The sequence below is a fragment of the Trachypithecus francoisi genome, unplaced genomic scaffold (assembly GCF_009764315.1).
Source record: "Trachypithecus francoisi isolate TF-2019V2 unplaced genomic scaffold, Tfra_2.0 Lachesis_group5, whole genome shotgun sequence".
NCBI lineage: Eukaryota > Metazoa > Chordata > Mammalia > Primates > Cercopithecidae > Trachypithecus > Trachypithecus francoisi.
Window position 1 is genome coordinate 110894366 of NW_022681470.1, and position 21578 is coordinate 110915943.

At 37.6% G+C, this 21578-nt stretch overlaps 1 protein-coding gene across 3 annotated transcripts; it reads left to right on the forward strand.

Moving 5' to 3' along the window:
• The first annotated feature begins 4148 nt into the window (after positions 1 to 4148).
• Positions 4149 to 21200, forward strand: LRIF1 (ligand dependent nuclear receptor interacting factor 1). 3 transcript variants are annotated; one of them, XM_033197402.1, is made up of 4 exons: positions 4167 to 4473; positions 15604 to 17104; positions 18257 to 18529; positions 19970 to 21200. In XM_033197402.1, the coding sequence occupies exons 1-4, from the start codon at positions 4406 to 4408 to the stop codon at positions 20408 to 20410; spliced, it is 2283 nt and encodes a 760-aa protein (XP_033053293.1). In that variant the 5' UTR covers positions 4167 to 4405; the 3' UTR covers positions 20411 to 21200. The 3 variants fall into 3 exon arrangements, with proteins under 3 accessions (XP_033053295.1, XP_033053293.1, XP_033053294.1); XM_033197403.1 differs by having other exon boundaries at positions 19973 to 21200; XM_033197404.1 differs by lacking the exon at positions 15604 to 17104 and having other exon boundaries at positions 4149 to 4473.
• Positions 21201 to 21578: the final 378 nt, after the last annotated feature.

A 21578-nucleotide genomic window follows, 5' to 3' on the forward strand; every position in this document is an offset into this window, starting at 1 on the left:
TCATCTAGTGTGCTTATTTTGGTTCATATTTGGTTTCACTCTCATCCCCCAAATATGTTCATTTTTTTCTGATTTTCACTGATATACAGAAGTATATCTGTGGGGGATATGTTTCAAGACTCCCAGTGAATGCTTAAAACCATGAATAGTACCAGACTGAATATGTGCTACATATTTTTTCTTATACATACATACCTATAATAAAGTTTAATTTATAATTTAGGCATAAGTAAGAGATTAATAACAACTAATAATAAAAATAGAACAACATGCTAGCATCACTACTCATGTACTTTGGGCCATTTTTAAGTAAATAAGGGTTACTTGAACATAAACATTGTGATATCATGACAGTGGATCTGAAAACCAACATAGCACCTAAGTAACTAACAGATGGGGATATGCTAGAGAAAGGGATGACTCACACCCTGGTGGGCAAAAAAGGACAGCTCAAGATTTCATCATGCTACCCAGAATGGCACACAAGTTAATACTTGTGAATTTCTGGAATTTTCATGTAATATTTTGGAACCATGGTTGACCATGGGTAAGTGAAACCACAAAAAACAAAACTGGATAAGCAGGGTCTACTGTAGTTTTCTACTACTTTAATTTTCCATGTAACTTGATTGTACATTTAACATTTTTGATCTGTTTTTGTAATGCTAATTTAGTAACAGGTCATTTCATTTCTAAATATGTCTTTAAACGAGTATTTATTAACTGAATTGCGAGGTGATGTGCACGAGTAGTCCCAGCTACTCGGGAGGCCGAAGCAGGAGAATCGCTTGAACCTGCGAGGTGAAGGTTGCAGTGAACTGAGATCACGCCACTGCACTCCAGCCTGGGCGACACAGCGAGACTCTGTCTCAACAACAACAACAACCACAAAAAAGAAAGAAAGAAAGAAAGAAAGAAAGAAAGAAAAAAGAAAGAAAGAAAGGAAGGAAAGGAAAGAAAGGAAAGGAAAGGAAAGGAAAGAAAGGAAAGGAAAGGAAAGGAAAGGAAAGGAAAGGAAAGAAAGGAAAGGAAAGAAAGGAAAGGAAAGGAAAGGAAAGGAAAGGAAAGGAAAGGAAAGGAAAGGAAAGGAAAGGAGGAAGAAAGAAAGAAAGAAAGAAAGAAAGAAAGGAAGGAATGATATTTAAGCCTCAATCTGCATTTCCCAGTGAATTTAGAAGAAAACATGTATGTCCCAAGGAATTCAAAGAAGCACTGCTGATCATACCAGTTACCTTCCACTCCAGAAGGCAATTTCCATGGTCAGAGTTATATTTAAATTGTAGTGCAAGACCTCACTGATAAAAGTCAAGTTACCTATTTATAATGTACCATCCAGGGCAGTTTTGTGGGAAGGATGGAGTAGTGACTTCCCAACTTTGGCTGGTAATACTGCATCTATTTTCATCAGTGCCTTACCTTAGCATGAGTTTCTCCTGCCTTGACTTTATCCTGTTTATACCAGGAGCTTGGCTATTGCTACAGGTTTATTTTCAAAGGACAATTAATGATCATACCTGTTACAACGAAAAATTCAAATAATTTCCTCCACCCTCTGCTGCCCGTGCTGGTCCTTGGCTTTAGCCTGTAACAATCTATACACTCACATACCAGTTCTGAAAATGTCCTACAGATCGGAATTTTCACAGCTGCTTTTTGTGTGTGTGTGTGTGTGGTGGTGGTTGTTGCTGTTAATTCCTAAAAATCTAAACTTCCTTTTTTTAAAAAAATTTATCTGGGTGTCAGCAGTCTGTACTAGTTCAACATCTTGATTAGAATCAAGGATTTTGGCTGGGCACAGTGGCTCAAAAGTGCCTGTAATCCCAGCACTTTTGGATGCCAAGGCAGGCAGATTGAGGTCAGTAGTTAGACACCAACCTAGCCAACATGGTGAAACCCTGTCTCTACTAAAAATACAAAAAATGAGCCAGGCATGGTAGTGTGCGCCTGTAATCCCAGCTACTCAGGAGACTGAGGCACGAGAATCGCTTGAATCCAGGAGGCGGAGGTTGCAGTGAGCTGAAATCATACCACTGCGCTCCAGCCTGGCATGACAGACTGAGACCCTGTCTAAAAAGAAAAAAAAAAAGAAAGAAAGAAAAAAGGAAAAGAATCAAAGAGTTTGATCCTTATCATAAAAGCAATGGGGAAACTGATTTTTTTTTTTAATGCAGTGAGATGACACCATCAGATTTGTGTTTCCATATGGTATCTCTGGCTGCAGCATTTAGAGGAATACAACAGTGGATATAAGGCTCACGCCTGTAATCCCAGCACTTTGGGAGGCTGAGGCGGGTGGATCACGAGGTCAGGAGATCAAGACCATCCTGGCTAACATGGTGAAACCCTGTCTCTAATAAAAATACAAAAAATTAGCCGAGTGTGGTGGCGGGGACCTGTAGTCCCAGCTACTCGGAAGGCTGAGGCAGGAGAATAGCTTGAACCCAGGAGGCAGAGCTTGCAGTCAGCTGAGATTGCACCACTGCACTCCAGCCTGGGCGACAGCGAGACTCCCTCTAAAAAAAAAAAAAGTGGATATAAGGATATCAGTTAAAGCTTCACTAGAGTAAGTAAGCTTGCTCTATAGTAGTAGTAATAGAAATATAAAGCAGACTTGTAAGATAGGTAGAAGATAAAATCTGCAAAAGTTGGTGAATTATATATTTTGGAACAAAAAGAGGAAAAGTGTTAAGGATGACACTGGAATTTTGACAACTTTAATAGAAGGAAGTTTTATCTTTCTTTCTTTCTTTCTAGAGATAGTACTGATAAAAGAAAATGTGTAGTGCGGGGAAGAGAAGCAAGTCAGAAATGTGGTTTTGAACACGTTTCATTTGAAAGGGCTTTTCAAATAGCAAAAAGGATATCTCAACAATTCACTTGAACATCCAGGTATAGATCTCAGAGAAATCAGAACTGTGAACATAAATTTATGAGTCACACAGCAGCAATTTAATGCAGTAGTAAAGTACATGGTGTGTTCAGCCAGACAACCTGGATTTGGAGCCTGGCTCCATCACTCACAAGCTCTATGACCTCTAAAAACTTGTTCACCCTCTCTGAGCATCCGTTTCTTCATCTGCATATAATCATTCTTTTATTAGTTGTTAGGAGTAAATTAATTTTGTAAAACACTTAAATCAGTGCCAAGGACACATATGTGTTTAGTGGTAAAATAATGGGTGGATGTGGTAATTCAAGCCAGGAGTATGAATAAAACCACTAATTGAGACAAGACAGTTTGAAAACATTAAGAGAATCAGTGGTCAAGATGTAAGGAACTCCCTTGAAAAGCGAGAGATCTTCCAAAGAGATTGAGAAGCCATAGACAAAAAAGTAGGAGCAAAACCAGGAAAGTATATTGCCAATGGCGTCAAGATGAGGGAATAATGAATAGTGCTGAGAGGAAAAATTTTGAAATAGTGTGAGATAAAGAGCATCAACTGCAATGGATAGCTGAATAAATGACTGAATGAATACAATGGATGTTCTGATGCAACTCCAAGATCTCCCTTCAGAAACGAAGGTCAATGACAATAAGTGATAGTTTGGATGAACGTGGGCTGGAGGAAAGCGTTACGTAAGTCTAGAGGCAAAGCTTCAGGAAAGAGGAGTAAATGGGAAACCTTCAGAGAAGCAGCAACAAAAATCGCTGGCCACAGGCAGGCGTTTTGAAGTTTTCTCAGGCCACAAGTGTATGATTCCAAAAAAGCCCGCCGATGTCTTTTAATGCACCGACGGGAGAGAAAAACAAACTAGCGGCGAGCACAAAAGCAGAAAATTTAAGATTGACCCCGGAAACATTTTATTTTGCGTAGGTGTCCGGAGAGCTTTCTTTTGCGATTTGTTCCTTGATCCGGAAGAAAAGATAGCAAATATCACTTGCCATTGGATTGAATCATAAGGGTTGGGCTTTAGCGAGCCAGTCACCTTGGCAAACGGACGTGACGACCCCGGAAGACGCCCGACCGAGCTTTTCTCCAGCTATCGGCTTCAGTGGGCGGGGCAGCAGAGCCAGTCTGACGCAGTCTTCAGCACTGACCAGGCCCCGTTGGGGGCGGTGCCACCAAGGCCACGCCCCCTGCGCCTGCTCCGGCAAGGTCTGGAGTGTTGTCGTAGGCTCTGGGGGCGGAGACTCACGCCGATTCTCTCTGAGCGTAGGGCTGTGAGGGCGCAGTCCACCGCCAGGAGCCTTCCGGTTTCTGGGTGGCTGCGCTACCTCGCTCCGGAGCTTGGGGATACACCCTCTGGAGTGCCCGCTGTCGCTCTCCGTTAAGGTCGAACCCCTCACAGTTGCTGCGGGCAACTGCAGCCCAACATTCCCTCGCTTTGGTTCTCGCCCCATTGAGAAACTCGGCCCCACGCTTCCCACTTTCCTGGCTGAGGTGTCCCCTTTCTCCCCACTAAAATGTCAAATAACCCACGGAGGGTCTTCCTGAAACCCGCAGAGGAAAATTCAGGCAGCGCCTCGCGTTGGTAAGTACCGGTTTCGAATCCTCCCCACGCCTGCCCCCTGTCCGTCTTTGGGATGTGGAGTCGGCCGTCGTTTCCGGACGCTGTGTAGTTTGAGAGGAGTTGGAGCCCGCAGAGTGCGCCACTCAGGCGGGAAGCGCTCGTCACCGGGGCGCTTAAAGCCCATAGAGCGCCTTCCTCTGGGAAATGTAAAACCTCTTTTAGAGCCAGACACAGTCCCTCCCCGGCTCCGCGGGACTCCAGCGTCTCAAGTTTAATAGGCCGACGGAGTAGATCTCCACGGGCGATGAAAACCAAGATGGCCGACGCTTTTATGTGACTCAAACCTTCTGGAAGATTCTCACGCACACGCAGAAACGCGGATTAGCAAGTGCAGCCCTGGTGGCGCTGGACCTTAAGTGAAAATAGTTACATTTTAGTAGTCAGACAGAAAGGGTATGTGATTGAAGAAAAATGGCTTTAGAACAAGGAGATTGGACATTTAAAATTTCAAGTAATAGCTTTATGTGAAGAGAGAGAAGTAAGAATGGAGAAATCCTCGTGTAAAGTCAATCCTCTTGAACAGCGTTTTTGAAGTGGATTGTAATGAAGTGCCATTTCATTGGCTATTTATATTTGGTATGAGGAGAGTCCAGTATTTCTAAGGAAGATATTTCTGTAAAGTTAGAAAATAGATGATCAGTAACTTAGTTTTTTTGTTGTTGTTTTTTTAATTGTATTAAGAGGAAATGAATCGGAAACAGAATGTTAGCTAAAGCAGAATGTTTTCACTTGTACTCTCACATGGTTAGTAGATTAAGTGATAAGGAAAAAATAGGGTCTGCAGACTCATAAGAAAATGAAGAACTAAGATGCAAAACTCGCGGAAGAGCATTTTCGTTTGAAGAAAATCAGGCTACCTGGGATTAATCTCAACTTTGCTAGTTAGCATTTGTGAGGCCAGGTAACTGTTCCCAGTCTGTAAATAATAGCACTTAGAAATATTTTAAAGATTAGGAGAATGAAATAATGTAAAATACCTCATGTAGGAAAATAGTAAAGCACAATATAAATGTTAGCTGTTACTATTATAAGCATACAACTTTAATTCTGCACAGATTTTAGCCCAGGAAGTAGTTTTGTTTAATTACAAATAGATAGAAAACTTGATTGCAATAAAGACCGAAAGTAATGTTTGTTCCTGGAAAGCAGTATTATAAAAAGAAATGGTCACTAATAGTAATGAGCCAAAATTCTATTGAAGAACTGTCAAGAAAGAACCATTGTATTTCAAATCATAAAGAGCCATTTTGGTATACTTGTGTGTTTTTTTCTTTTCTTTTTTTTTTTAATTTGTGGTGGAAGTTTGGGGGAAGGGGGAGAGAGTGCCCTGTGTAGATATTAAAAGGTAGAATTACTTTCTAATGATTAATTTCTGCTGCCTTATTTTAGTACCTGAATAATGACCTCTGACTTAGCTTAATTTATAGAAAATTTGTTTCTCGATTGCATTTTTAAATATAAAAAGCAAGATAAACAACTTTGTGTATGTGTGTGTGTGTACCCTTAACTCTGTTATCCAATTTCTAATCCTTTTGGGGATTTGGATATTTTAAAATTACAGTTACATTCATAAGTCATTTTGAGTTCATTAACTCATTGATTTATACGTTGTTTTTATTATCTTTGAATGTATTTATTTAAATCATTGAGGTTTTACATCATATATTTGGGACATTTACCAGATGACTTTCAGAAGCTTCGACATTTACTTTGGTTAATGGTTGCATATTTGATTCCATTCTGTTTTGTAAGTAACAAAACATCCAAATGTAATTTTGTAAATAATGTTAACATCAGCCCTTTTAGTTTATTGGAAGCTTAGTTTTCTTATTTTTCTGGTAACATGTTTGATGGTACTAAATATTTATTTTTATAACTTAAGTGACTATGATTTTCTTATTTGTAGCTTAATTTTTTTCTAAGTTACCGCTTTCTAAAAATTTTTCAGTAGCATAATACAGAATTGTATATGGTTATATATTGTTTGAAGTATCTCTAATTCATCAGAGCATAAAATGTAAAACCCAAATTTAATCTTAGAGTACAAAGGAAAAATCTGGAAGATATTTGTGATACTATGCATTTAATTTATGTTGATTTGGGTTTTATTGTCAAAGAACAAAGTAGGAGTCAGAATGCTATAGTGGAAAGAACCTTTTAAGTCATAGAGACTTGGGTTCATATCCTAGCTTACCACTTATTATCAATACAGTTTAAACATTTGATGACAAAACATTCATTTAGTACCTACTATGTATGTAGTAGACTGTGCTAAATGGGAAGACTGATTAAATAAAAGGATATGGGCTATTTCCAGGGAAGACCTTATAGTCATGGTGGAGGAGGAGGAATGATAGAGTTGATGTTGATTGTAGTAAAGGAAGAGAGTAGAGGAAGGGAGTTGGAGGAAAGATTCCAAGAACAGCTGAGTTGGGAAACATAAGTATCAGCTATTCAGTTAAAGATGAATGCAGGATATACGTATGCAGAGAACTGGTAAATAAAAGACCTGTGTGGTTTATGACTGATACTTGTTGCTTAATTCTGTATAAGTAGGATAGATAGATAGCTCTTAAGGGTTCTGTTTGCCCTGCTAAGGAAATTAGACTTCATCTATTGGAAATTGTTCAGAGTATTTTAAGAAAAAGACTGACATAGGTGTGCATTTTAGATAACTGTTGGCAGTGTGGATTTGAGGGTGAGTGATCTACATATAAGGATCCTATTTCAGTTGTCTTTTCAGAAATTCTGAGGGCCTGAACTAGCTGATGCAGTGCCACAGGGGTTGAATTCAAAGAAATATAGAAGGGAAAATAGACCGACTTTGTTAATGAATTGGCAGGAAGAAAGGCGGATCAGTTATGATGCCGGTTTTCTGGATGGATATTGGTAAATAAACTGAGATGAGGCACACATCAAGAAAGCAGTCAGATATTTGGATATGAAACTCAGGCTGAGTCAGAGCTGAGACTAGAGATTTGGGAAGCATCACGTTAGAGGTACTATAATGAAAGCCTGTGGTTATATATCCTACAATAATAAGAATTAAGACATCATGTGATTGGCCATTGGCAGCTGTCTTCCCATAAATGGAGAGCTAAACTTAAGTGTTCTCAGCAGGGGGTTTGGTTTGATTGGAGTGATGATGCTTCATTGTCAGTTCAGTATGCATTTTGTCGTGTACAGTGTTTTATTATCTTTTGTGATTTGAGTGTGTCTGTGTATGTGTGTGTGAGGGAGAGACAGACACATACTATACAGTCTAAATGAAATCTGTCATTAATCTCTCAGTTTATACATTTGAATTTTTTGGACCCTGATATGGGGGTATGCTAAAGTAAATACAGAAAGTAGATAAGCTTTCTCAAGGGGAGTGTGTAATTCTAAGTAAGTTATTAAATATTTTTAAATCTCCATTTTCTCAAGTATAAAATGGGAATGGCAGTTCATAACTTGCTTGACTGTTTATTAGGATTAGAGTTAGTAACAACTGTTATATCTATCACGTACGCAATACATGGCACATATTATTGGATAGATAACTGTTATGTACTTACATATGTTATGTTCTATATATACATAATATTATGTCATAGATAGTAAGATGGAAAAGGATTTCCTAGCAGTTGAAAAAAACGTATTTTGTAAAAAGGTCTATAAAATGTTCATCAGCCTTCAACATTTTTATTAGTCTATTTCTTTTTTTTTTTTTTGAGACGGATTCTCGCTCTATCGCCCAGGCTGGAGTGCAGTGGCGCAATCTCGGCTCACTGCAAGTTCCGCCTCCCAGGTTCCCACCATTCTCCTGCCTCAGCCTCCCGAGTAGCTGGGACTACAGGCTCCCGCCACCTCGCCCGGCTAGTTTTTTGTATTTTTTAGTAGAGACAGGATTTCACCGTGTTAGCCAGGATGGTCTTGATCTCCTGACCTCGTGATCCACCCGTCTCGGCCTCCCAAAGTGTTGGGATTACAGGCTTGAGCCACTGCGCTCGGCCTATTAGTCTATTTCTAATATGTGAATACTTCATATCAATATTAGAATAGTAAAAAATGTCAGAAGTTATATAACATTACCAGTATGTTTAATGTGCCTTTTTATTAAATTTCTCATTACCTTTTTTTTTTTTTTTTTTTTTTGAGATGGAGTCTTGCTCTGTCGCCAGACTGGAGTGCAGTGGCGCAATCTGGGCTCACTGCAACCTCCACCTCCCAGGTTCAAGTGATTCTCCTGCCTCAGCCTCCCAAGTACCTGGGACTACAGGCATGTGCCACCACACCCAGCTAATTTTTGTATTTTTAGTAGAGATGGGGTTTCACCATGTTGGCCAGTATTGTCTCGATCTCTAGACCTTGTGATCTGCCCGCCTCGGCCTCCCAAGGTTCTGGGATTGCAGGCGTGAGCCACTACACCCCTCCAAATTTCTCATTACATTTTTAAAAGACCTTACCTTACCTTATTCTCAGAGACCAATTGCATATTTTAATGGAAGATAACTATTATGTTCCCAGGCAGTTATTTCATTTACTACTCCTAGTAAGCTTTATTTTCCTCTATTTAACAAATGAAGAAACAGATTCAAAGAGGATAAGTAAATTTTCTAGTCAACTTGTAATTATAAGAACCAGAATTAGAAGCCCGTAATCTTTCTAATATGTTCCTCTTTTCTCTTTTAAACTGTTAAACTGTATTATTTTTCAAATGTAGTTTCTCAGTTTGAACACCAGCTGGTTTAAAGTAATTATCTTAAAGTAATTAGGTGACCAAACTAGAAAATGGGATGCAGAATCTGGTTCTACTTTTAGTTCTGACATTAATCTGCAGAATATGATCTTTCAGAAAACAGAATCTTTGTAGGGTTTTAATTATTTAATCTCTTCAATGGAAGGCTCTTAGATATGAAAAACTGTATATTGATAGAAGGAGTACATATTTCATCATGAGTTATTACTTCTTAGCATTCTGCATTTCCGATTAATTTTTAGACCTCATTACATTTTGTTGTCAAGAAATCATGGACTTTTTAAAAAATTATAGCTCGTAGGATTCAATTCAGCTAACATTATTGTGTGCAGTTTCCAGTTTCTGGATTAGATGTAGAGTATATTGATATGAATAGTATAATCTACCCTACAGGAATTTATGGTCTGTGGTAGATTATGTGAATCTCACTGATAACACTGACATGGAAGAAGCTTAATTTTTCTTCCTTTTTTTTTTATCTTTTGGAGGAGAAATAGAGGAAAAGAGAGGGAAAAATGTAGTCATCAGATTGGAAAATAGCTCATATGATATAGTTTTTTTATAAAGCAGAAATATAGAGGTCATATAAAATACTATGCTTGGTATTGGAAGGATAATTGCAAAATAAATTATAAAGCCTCTCACCTTAAGGAGTTTCAGTCTTATTGAATGAAACAATACTTTACTCATTTTTTAAAATTAGCTAATAGATTAAAGTCAATAAAGAAAGCATTATGTAATTTCCAACATTAGCGGCATGAATGGGAGTGCATTCGGAATTCCAAGTTGGAAAAAATTAAACTGGAGTGACTGGCAGATATTTTATGAAAAAGATAGAATTGGAAACTAATTTTATATTGTTGGAGGAGAAAAATAATAATACTTTGAGTAAATAGTGTGATGTACATGGCATATTTCAGAATAGCAAAGAGATCTCCCTGGTAAGAGCAGAGATTTCACATTGAGAAGTTGTGGGTGGTATTGTTGTAGAGATTGGTTGGAGCTAGATTGTAGATGATTTTTGTGTCCAGCTGAATTGGCAATGATGAATACTAAAACTTTGAACAGGAGGTAACAGGATGAAAACAATTTTAATCTACCAGAGATACATAATATTCAATAGTGGCTGCAATCAAAAAAACTAAACATCAGCAAAATACTGTAGGGATGAGAATGATGAGTGCTAGACACATCTGATGAGGATCTCATTTAGATGGTGGAAGTCACAATGATGAAGAAAGAAAAGATGGATGAAATGAGTTAAAAAGAAAACCTTATAGACTTGATGATTCAGTATGCATCTATTAAATGTTTACCTTTTGTAAGCACATGTGCAAGGTTCTGTGGATGAATTTAAATAAAAATGATGATAAAGACAAATCAGCAATGACTAGGTGATTTAAAACCTATATGATGTGAAAAATACTGGTGCTGCCACATGATTGAATGGTATGAGAGACTACTAGTTTTCAATAGAGTAATTTTGACTTCCTGGGTTTAAAGTGATGGTATTAAAATGTTCGGTAAGACATCGCAAATACAGAACTGATGTCAATTCCAGTAGGGGACAGGAATAAAAGGATATAACTACGGGAGTCATTATTCCAAAGAAGATAGTTGAAAATAGTTGAAGCCGTGAGAATTGTTGCAGTCTTTAAGGAAGAATGTCTTGAAGGAGAAAAACAGGATCAAGAATTGTACTTTGTGGTTTGTGGAATAGTTACAGGAGAATGCTTAGAATGCAGAAAATGAGTAAGGGAGCATTAAGAAAGTCCAGAGAAACAGAAATTGTACACAGTGGAAACCATGATAGGAAAGAGGATCAATATGGAGGGATAATTAGTTGCAACAGAGAGTACCTAGGGAATGAAGATAAAGACATATTTAACTGTGAGAACATTTGTGGTAATCTTTGAGAATGAAGTTTTAGTAGAATAATAGGAAAGAAAATAGACTACAGAAGAAAGTAGGCTTCAAAATAACTTTCTGGCATATCACTTAATTGCGGCTTGTTAACACCATCTACCAGCTTCCTGTCGCTGAACTTGGCACTTAGTTCACCATCTTCCCTGTAATCCTATGTGATTTCAGTATCCGTATGGATCATGTCTTTGTCGCCTCATCTTTATTACAGAGATCTTTTCCCCCAGTGATCTTATTCTCTGTTCTGCTGCACCTATCTACTTTTGTAGTCCTTATTCTTAGATGAAATTGCTGCATCTACAAAATTGTTTCACACATCCTGTTTTCTAAATGCCAGTTCCTGTATTTCTAGCTGACTTGTTTAACTGTTCCTACTTTAACTGTTAACTTTATCTGGCCCTAAAGACCAATAATCCCTTTATTTTATCCCTATACTTTAGCCTTTTATTCTCTCATTTTCTTCCTATCCAGTTTAGATTCTGTGTTTCATTTTAATAACTCTTATCAATACCTTAAATTCTTTTGCTCTTCTTTGATTTTTGTTGCACCTTCCTGATGCCACCCCAACCCTGGATGAACTCGATATGCTTTCTGTTTATCTGTGCTTGGTGTGACAAGGAAAGCCTCGAGTACAGATTAGTACCACTATAAATTCATAACCACTAGCTGTCTCCCCGTGCCATCAATACATCCTGGCAACTCTAATATCTTCTGTGGTCAGTTTACTCCCTCACGAAGACTGTTTCAGATCTTTGATTCTCCTCAAATCTTTCCATATTTTTGCTCTTACTTTTAGCAGATGATGTCATGTGATTTTTCATAAAGAAAATATAACCCTTTAAATGAGAATTACCTCAGCCTTCTAACCCCAAAGTTGTATGCTTACCTGAAAATGCACCTAACCTCTCCTCCAGTGTTCCAGTGGAGGGAGATAGGTCTCCAGCTCTCTTTAAGGTTCAGTCCCTCCAGCTGTCTCTCTGGTTTCCATTTCCTACCTCCTTCTCATTGTGTATCCCTTTTGTTCCTTTATCACCAGTTTCTTCCCTTAACTGGCTCACTTGAGTATTTACATTTGTTCTGGTTTGTCTAACCTTAAACAAAGAAAAAGGAAAGATCCCTTCTTTGATACCATTTATTCCTGTAACTTCCTGCCAGTCTTTCTCTTCCCCTTGACAGTCAAAGTTTCAAAAGAGTTGTCTACTTGCGGGCCGGGCGCGGTGGCTCAAGCCTGTAATCCCAGCACTTTGGGAGGCCGAGACGGGCGAATCACAAGGTCAGGAGATCGAGACCATCCTGGCTAACCCGGTGAAACCCCGTCTCTACTAAAAAAGTATAAAAAACTAGCCGGGCGAGGTGGCGGGTGCCTGTGGTCCCAGCTACTCGGAAGGCTGAGGCAGGAGAATGGCGTAAACCCGGGAGGCGGAGCTTGCAGTGAGCTGAGATCCGGCCACTGCACTCCAGCCTGGGCGACAGAGCGAGACTCCGCCTCAAAAAAAAAAAAAAAAAAAAAAAGAGTTGTCTACTTGCTTTCTTCATATCCACTCCTCAGCAACTTCTTTCCCCTACCACACTGCTCTTACTAAAGCCATCAGTGATCTTCACAGCACTATTTTAGGTGTACATTTTTAATCCTCATCCTATTTGGCATCTCAGAAACTTTTAGTATAATTGCCCAATTTTCTTAAAATCCTCTCTTCCTTTGGCTTAACATTGCATCAGAAGCAATGGTTTTCTTCCTACAACTCTAAGAATAATGGAAAGCCACTGCAATGTTTTAAGCAGGGAAAGATCAGTTTTAGTGTGCTGAGTAAATTGAAAAGTAGAAGATATGATTGAAGAAAAAAATCAGTCATGAAGCTATTGTAGTATTCTAAGCCAGAGATGATGTTTGCTTGGAGTAGAGTGGTAACAGTTGATTCGGAGAGAATTGAACAGATCAAAGGAAATTTAGGAGACAATATCAACAGGATTTTGTGATCACTGAATATAAAGAATAAGAAAGGAGCATTTACCTATTCTGACTTAAGGCATCTAAGGTAGATGAGATGCTATTTAGCAAAGAAAACCCTGCAGAAGATGGAATTTGGGGGATTAGGATGGGCAGAGATCTGGCCATGTTGAATTTTAGGAATGTTTGAGATTCTGAATGAAAATGTTAAAAGGGAATTTGGATGTATAAGCCTACATTTCAAAGAAGCCACAGATAGAAATATTGAAATTGTTGATATGTAAGTGATAATTTAATTGAAGTTATGCATTGAGAAGAAAGCATCTAAGGAAAGAGTACAGAATAGGAAGAGAAGGATTCTTTCTAAGCTTTGGTAAACTCTCAACATTTGAAAGTTTGATTCAAAAGTATGAGTCGGCAAAGACTGAGGAGCCACTACAGAGGCTACTGTTACTCGTTTGATATTTAAAAATGAAGTAAAATATAAGAATCCACAAAAACAGAGTGGGCCAGATTAGGCCCAGAGGCTACAGCTTACTGATCCTTTTTTCCTAATGAGCCTGGTGCTTAAATTGTAACAGACACTTGGTAACTTTTTGTGTAATGACTTAATATTGAATATGTCCTTATCCAGGTCAAATGTGCTTTTCTTGTGGTGCAGGGAGGTAATAAAGGTAGATTTTTCCTCTTAAAGCCCTGAAAGCAAGAATTCATCCTTTTCTTAGGGTTTATTCTCTTTAGAAGTTAACTTTTAATTTATTAAAAGTCAATGTATGACCACCCTGGGCAACATAGCAAAACTTTGCCTCTATAAAAAATACAAAAATTAGCTGGGTTTGGTGGCATGCATCTGTAGTCTCAGCTACCTGAGGAGCTGAGGTAGAAGGATGGTTTGAGCCCAGGAGGCAGAGATTGCAATGAGCCGAGATTGTACACTTACACTCCAGTCTGGATGACAGAGCCGGGCCCTGTCTCAACAACAACAACAACAACAGGTCAATGTAATATTTTGACCCACTCTCAAGTGTCCAAAAAACAGTTTTACATTTTTGTAAGGACATGATAATGTTATTCATGCTGCAGAAAGGTAAACCAACATTTCTACGGATACATAGAATTTTGGGTATTAATTTTTATTAATACCTGAGAGTTTTAAAAACATACCTTTATGCTTTTGAGAATCCTAATTATTATCATTATTATTTGCCCTTGAACTTTTTTATTTATTTGATCTTAGTTATCTAAGACCATGCTAGGTCTATGGGATATGGACACTGCACTCATATTGCTAGAATTTAACATGAGAGACAGTCTATAGACAAACATGTTAATATGTGATGACAATCTATGATATATACCATGAAGGAAGCTAACAAGTGTGATGTTATAGATTAATTATGAAGGAAGGACAAGGATAAAGTGGTCAGAAAATATATCTCTTGAGAAATATCATTTATGCCAAGACTTGAGCTATGTGAAGAGTTGAGTTGGGTGAGGAGTACCTAGGTAGAGTGATAGTATGTGTGATGGCCCTGAATCCCATGAAAGCTCAATATTTCCCAGGAGCTGAAAGATATTTTAGATATAAATAAGGTAAGGTATCTACATTCAAGTAATTTCCAAATAACTATGCAAACAGAGATTAGTATATGTTGACTTTTCTTAAAATTAGACAATCTGTACTAAGAAATAGTTCAAGGCATGGGGGTCAGAATTGATTCAGTTAAAAAAAAAATGATTTCCAGTCTTTTCCACATTGATTGGAAATCATTCAGCTGAAATTGCAGTGGTATTATATGTATGGGTTGATAGGTGATTGACAATTGGCTAATATAAATAATTGCTATACCAAGGACTGTTTAGCACTAAACCTTAAATGTGCTGAAACAGTAATCAGAAGAAAATGATTCCTACATAAACAGTTCAGTGAAATCTATAGTACAAAAATGTGGCAAACTAAGGTAACACCATGAGAGAGAGCTTAGGCAAAAGAAGAATGGCTAGCAGAACTTGTGAGTTATTGAAGGAAGAAGACAGAACAGATTGAGGGGGAAAAGATTGAGAGAAATGGAATAAGAGTAAAGGGAGAGGGAATGAGAATCTTCAGTTAGAGTAGAGGAGGAGGACAAGAGGAAAGAATTCAGGGAAAGGGAGAAGGGAAGATGCTAATATTTTTAAGAGGAGCTTACTTTAGTAGCATAATTTTATATAGGGCAAAACCTTAGAAATGTCTACTTTTAGTCTTAGGAATAAATGTTGTTATCTCATACCCATTGCCTAATATAAGAAGCTGACTATAGCATTACCTCTTCTACTTCAAAATACTTGTTTTGCAGTCTTTCACTTTAAAAACTCAAAATGGAAGATTATATACTTTATATTTTAATATTTAAAAATAATATTTACAAATATATATTTTTAAATAAAATGTGTATACCATGTAGTATGTTTGTATTTATTTACTCAATGTTCTTTTAAGTGTTTCAGGCTGCATGTACCAAGTAGTTCAGACGATTGGCTCGGATGGAAAAAATCTTCTGCAATTACTTCCAATTCCTAAGTCTTCTGGAAATCTTATACCACTAGTTCAATCTTCAGTCATGTCTGATGCTTTGAAAGGGAATACAGGAAAACCAGTTCAAGTTACTTTTCAGACTCAGATTTCCAGCTCTTCCACAAGTGCGTCCGTTCAATTGCCCATTTTTCAACCAGCCAGTTCTTCAAACTATTTTCTTACAAGAACCGTAGATACATCAGAAAAAGGTAGAGTTACTTCTGTGGGAACTGGAAATTTTTCTTCATCAGTTTCTAAAGTTCAGAGTCATGGTGTGAAAATTGATGGACTCACCATGCAAACATTTGCTGTTCCTCCCTCAACACAAAAAGACTCATCTTTTATTGTAGTTAATACCCAGAGTCTTCCAGTGACTGTGAAGTCTCCAGTTTTGCCTTCTGGGCATCATTTACAGATTCCAGCCCATGCTGAAGTGAAATCTGTACCAGCGTCATCATTGCCTCCTTCAGTGCAGCAAAAAATACTTGCAACTGCCACCACCAGTACCTCAGGAATGGTTGAGGCCTCCCAAATGCCAACTGTTATTTATGTATCTCCTGTAAATACAGTGAAAAATGTAGTTACCAAGAACTTTCAAAACATTTACCCAAAACCTGTTACAGAAATAGCAAAGCCAGTAATACTAAATACCACACAAATTCCAAAGAATGTTGCTACAGAGACAAAATTGAAAGGTGGTCAGCATTCTCAAGCAGCTCCAGTGAAATGGATTTTCCAAGATAATCTACAACCTTTTACGCCATCTCTTGTTCCTGTTAAGTCTTCAAATAATGTGGCTTCAAAGATTTTAAAAACTTTCGTAGATAGGAAAAATTTGGGAGATAATACTATAAATATGCCATCATTGAGTACCATCAATCGTAGCGGGACACAGTCCAAAAATATGCCTATTAAAGATAATGCTTTGGTTATGTTTAATGGGAAAGTCTATCTGTTGGCTAAAAAGGGGACAGATGTTCTGCCATCACAAATTGACAAACAGAATTCTGTTTCTCCTGGTACTCCAGTAAGGAAAGACACGTTACAGATAGTGAGTTCAAGTCCAGTCACAGAAATATCCAGAGAGGTTGTAAATATTGTTTTGGCTAAAAGTAAATCTTCCCAGATGGAGACAAAATCACTTTCCAATACCCAGCTTGCTTCCATGGCCAATCTAAGGGCAGAGAAGAATAAAGTGGAGAAACCATCTCCTTCTACCACAAATCCACATATGAACCAATTCAGTAACTACTTAAAACAGAGTAAGACTTTATTCACAAATCCAATCTTTCCAGATGGATTTAGTACAGGACACAATGCCCCCAGAAAAGGAAGTATCCTCCAGAGCATAGAGAAAATAAGTTCCTCTGTTGATGCAACAACTGTTACTTCACAACAGTGTGTTTTCAGAGACCAAGAACCAAAGGTAATTTTCCCATGTCAGGGTGCTCTTTTTATATATCTATATAGAAAAGTTTGTTTTCTTAATTCTCAAAGTTATCTATGATAACATCTTTCCCCCACTGCCAACCCTATCACACACAGACTGTACACATATGAGTATTTAATTTCAAAACTTCCATCTGAGCAAATTTGAGGAGGAGTACAATTGGGTACAATCTTGTACAAAGGAGTACAATCTTTCTCTTGAATCACTTGGCATGCCAAATCTTTAAAACAAAAAAAATGACAGAGCAAAAAAGTTTAGAAGAGTTGGGGAAGGATAATGTGAATTCAAAGCTTAGTGAAAATGTGTGAGTATATGTATATACATACATGTATGTATGTTCATATATAATAGCCTTTCTAGTATATGAGGAGATAGTATGCATGTAAAAGAGTTGGTTTCGGGGTTTTGTGGGGTTTTTTTGTGGTAGTGGTGGTATACTATGGAAAAGGTGAGACAGGGCTAATCAATACCTTTCAGTAATTTGTGGAAATAAGATTATATCAGCATCTTTGATGAGTTTATTTTTTGGTAGACAAATTTCATTTTTCTTTTTATTAGCTCTTTGTGACTCCTCAGCCAGTTACCCAACATGCTCACATAGTTACCTTTATGTTCGACTTAAGGTTTGTTTGTCTGTGTGCTTACTAGATATTTGTACCCACCTTTTCCTTGCTTACTTAGAGGTCTACTCAGTAATGTCAGCATTTCTCCCCTTCAGTACAGAATTCATTGAACTCCAGAGATGTAAGGAGGTAAATTCTGATTGTTAAATACAAGATTGATTAAAGGCATGTGTGACTTTTCCAGAAGACTACAATTTCTAAATAATGTCATATATGTTATTTTAATGTCATGAGTATGTATTCTCATTTCAGTTGTTTTAGAGTTTACTACTTACTGCCTTTCTAGTGCAACAAATTAATTGAGAAATTGTAGGAGGGAGTGTTTTAAGTTTGTACTTTTATTCAGTTTTTTGAGTGTGGGTGGTAAGGCAAGGATAATACAAACCAATCATAAAGCATGATGTGTTCTTTTATGTAAGATGAAATAATCACTTAGTTGCTTGTTTAATAAAGTAACTTGAATAATTAGCAGTATTGTTTGTGTGTTTTCTTTTCCTAATTCCAGATCCATAATGAGATGGCATCAACATCAGATAAAGGTGCCCAAGGAAGAAATGACAAGAAAGATTCCCACGGAAGAAGTAATAAGGCATCACATCTGAAGAGTGATGCTGAATTTAAAAAGATATTTGGCCTTACTAAAGATTTGAGAGTGTGCCTTACTCGAATTCCTGACCATTTGACCTCTGGAGAAGGTTTTGATTCCTTTAGCAGTTTGGTAAACAGTGGCACTTACAAAGAGACAGAGTTTATGGTGAAGGAAGGAGAGAGAAAACAGGTAGGTAATACATTTTCATGTGCTCTTCATAGGTACTACAAATGATACACTAATATTAATTTTCTTGATTTGGTTTTAACCCTTGTGCATTAGTATAAATGACGGTTGTTACTGGTTTTGCAAATATATAGTACCAAAACGATATTTAAAACAACCGGGCCCCAGCACTTTGGGAGGCTGAGGCAGGTGGATCACCCGAGGTCAGGAGTACAAGAGCAGCCTGACCAACGTGGTGAAACCCCGTCTCTACTAAAAATACGAAAATTAGCTGGGCGTGGTGGCGGTCGCCTGTAATCCCAGCTACTCAAGAGGCTGAGGCAGGAGAATCACTTGAACCCAGAAGGTGGAGGTTGCAGTGAGCCGAAATCGCATCATTGCACTCCAGCCCAGACGACAGGGCAAGACTCCATCTCAAAAAAGAAGAACCAGGCCGGGCGCCGTGGCTCATGCCTGTAATCCCAGCACTTTGGGAGGCCGAGGTGGGCGGATCACGAGGTTAAGAGATCGAGACCATCCTGGCCAACATGGTGAAACCCCATCTCTACTAAAAATACAAAAAATAGCTGGACGAGGTAGCGCACGCCTGTAGTCCCAACTACTCGCGAAGCTGAGGGCAGGAGAATCGCTTGAACCTGGAGGGCGGGGAGGTTGCAGTGAGCTGAGATGGCGTCACTGCACTCCAGTCTGGCAACAGAACGAAACTCCTGTCTCCAAAAAAAAAAAAAATTTGTATATTTTTATATACACACACACACACGCACAGGTAAAAATGCATCCCAGTTAAAGATGTGTTTCTTAATTGTTTTTATTCACCAGCGACATTATTTTTTCCATTGTGTTACAAGAAAATGGTCATCGCTTTTTAACTAGTCATTCTACTTTGAGAACTCTAAATGAAATAATTCAAATGTAGTGGAAGATATAAGCATGCATATGTTCTTAATACTAACCTTTTAAGCAACTTCTATATCTAATAATGATAAAAAGAAATGTCTATAACTTTGTCTACTGTTTTACTTTGACTTACGAATATATCATTATCGTGTAATATTCTGAACTTTAGATCAGAGACTAGTAAACCTTTTCTAATGAAAATCCTCCACATGTGCCTGCTGTGCAAAGGAAAAGAAAAAAATTAAATCACTTGTATATCTCAGGCACTTTACAAGTGCTATTATATTTCTGTGGTAGGTCAGTATGGCTTCTAATACTTGAGCAAGAAAATGTGAATTAGGCAATTTCTTCTTACTGAATGTGATTAAGACATTTTGGTAGCATACAGTGGGAAATATTTATTTCTTGCTGTAGTTGTCTTCCATAAATTTTGTTAATTGTAATAGGTAAATATTTGTTTCTGCAGACGTTGTTAAACTTGATAGTACCTCGTGCATTTAGCAATAACATTTTGTTTTTGTTTTGGAATGTTGTTTGATATTGCAGCAGAATTTTGATACGAAAAGAAAAGCAAAAACTATTAAGAAGATGGATCACATAAAGAAGAGAAAAACAGAGAATGCTTATAACACAATCATAAATGGGGAAGCTAATGTCACCAGTTCCCAACCTCTAAGCAGTATTTTACCAGCTTCAGATGTGTCACAACATAACATTCTCACGAGTCACAGCAAAACCAGACAAGAAAAGAGAACTGAGATAGAATACTATACCTATGAGAGGCAAGAGAAAGGCACATTGAATTCAAATGCAGCTTATGAACAAAGTCATTTCTTCAATAAAGATTATACCGAAGATATTTTCCCAGTGACACCACCAGAGTTAGAAGAAACCATTCGAGATGAAAAAATAAGAAGACTTAAGCAGGTGCTGAGAGAGAAAGAAGCAGCTCTTGAAGAAATGCGTAAGAAGATGCACCAAAAATAAAATCTCCTGTACCTAAAGACTTCAATGAAATAGCTGTTTTTTAAAATATACTTCCGCATTAATAAGTTAATTGTAGATGTGTTCTGAAAGTGTCTTTGAATACGAAACTTGTTTTTTCATCAGTTAATTATAGAACTTTATTTAAGGAATACAGAAAAGGTTGATTCACATATAACTTGTGAATACTTTACATGGGGTATCTATACCTTTGTCTTAGATACCTTTTTTTGGAAGGATAAAATTTTATATTTTTCTATTATTTTAACTAGAATTCTCCAAGTTTGAATATTTGGGCAGGGTTTTTCTTATTGTTTGTATCTTTACCTAAATTGCTCAGGCATTATTCCAGCAGTAGATAATGACTGTATTACTGAAATTTTACAATCCAAGAGAGGAAATCAGCTCCAAACTTAGCTTTTCCAATGGATTTGTATGTGTACTTGCTTGATCTCTTTACCCTTAAAATGATGATACCTTGTACTCACCATTTTTTTTTTTAATGCCATGAAAGAATATGTATTATGGCAACATTATTTAAACATTGAAACATTTCTCAAGAATGAGCAACATTTGTTTTGTAACTTTACAATGTAATTTTATATAATCCAAAGTGTATTTTAGAATTCTGGCTATTTGATGTTTTGTTTGCTTATAGTGATGTGTTGTTCCCAGGCAAATGCTCCTTTTTTTTTTTTTTTTTTTTGAATATGTACATATGTTACCGAGATTGTGTAAAAAGTAGATCCTGAACAGTTGTCACGTTTAACATTTCTTAAACTGTAAAAGTATATTTTCTCTGTCTGGTTAATCTTTAATTTGGGAAGGTTTGGGAATGGTGTAGGCATAGGGATTAAGAGATGGGGAGTTAACTGAACGTGGTGTGTGTTTGTAGTCCCAGCTGCCCAGGAGTCTGAGTGGAGGGAGAATTGCTTGAGCCCAGGAGTTTGAGGCCAGCCTGGGCAGCACAGCGAGACTCTGTCTCTTAAAGAGAGAGAGGAGGAGGAGAATAAGATTAATAAAAAATGATCAGGTCAGGCGTAGTGGCTCACACCTGTAATCCCAGCACTTTGGGAAGCCGAGGTGGGCGGATCACCTGAGGTCAGGAATTTGAGACAAGCCTGGCCAACATGGCGAAACCCTATCTCTGCTAAAAATACAAATATTAGTC

Excerpts from the sequence above, each read along its gene's own strand:
- LRIF1 (XM_033197402.1), top strand. The coding sequence starts at position 4,406 with ATGTCAAATAACCCACGGAGGGTCTTCCTGAAACCCGCAGAGGAAAAT. Across the intron at positions 4,474-15,603 it reads TCAGGCAGCGCCTCGCGTTG|TGTTTCAGGCTGCATGTACC; the intron begins GTAAGTACCGGT and ends TGTTCTTTTAAG. Across the intron at positions 17,105-18,256 it reads TCAGAGACCAAGAACCAAAG|ATCCATAATGAGATGGCATC; the intron begins GTAATTTTCCCA and ends TCCTAATTCCAG.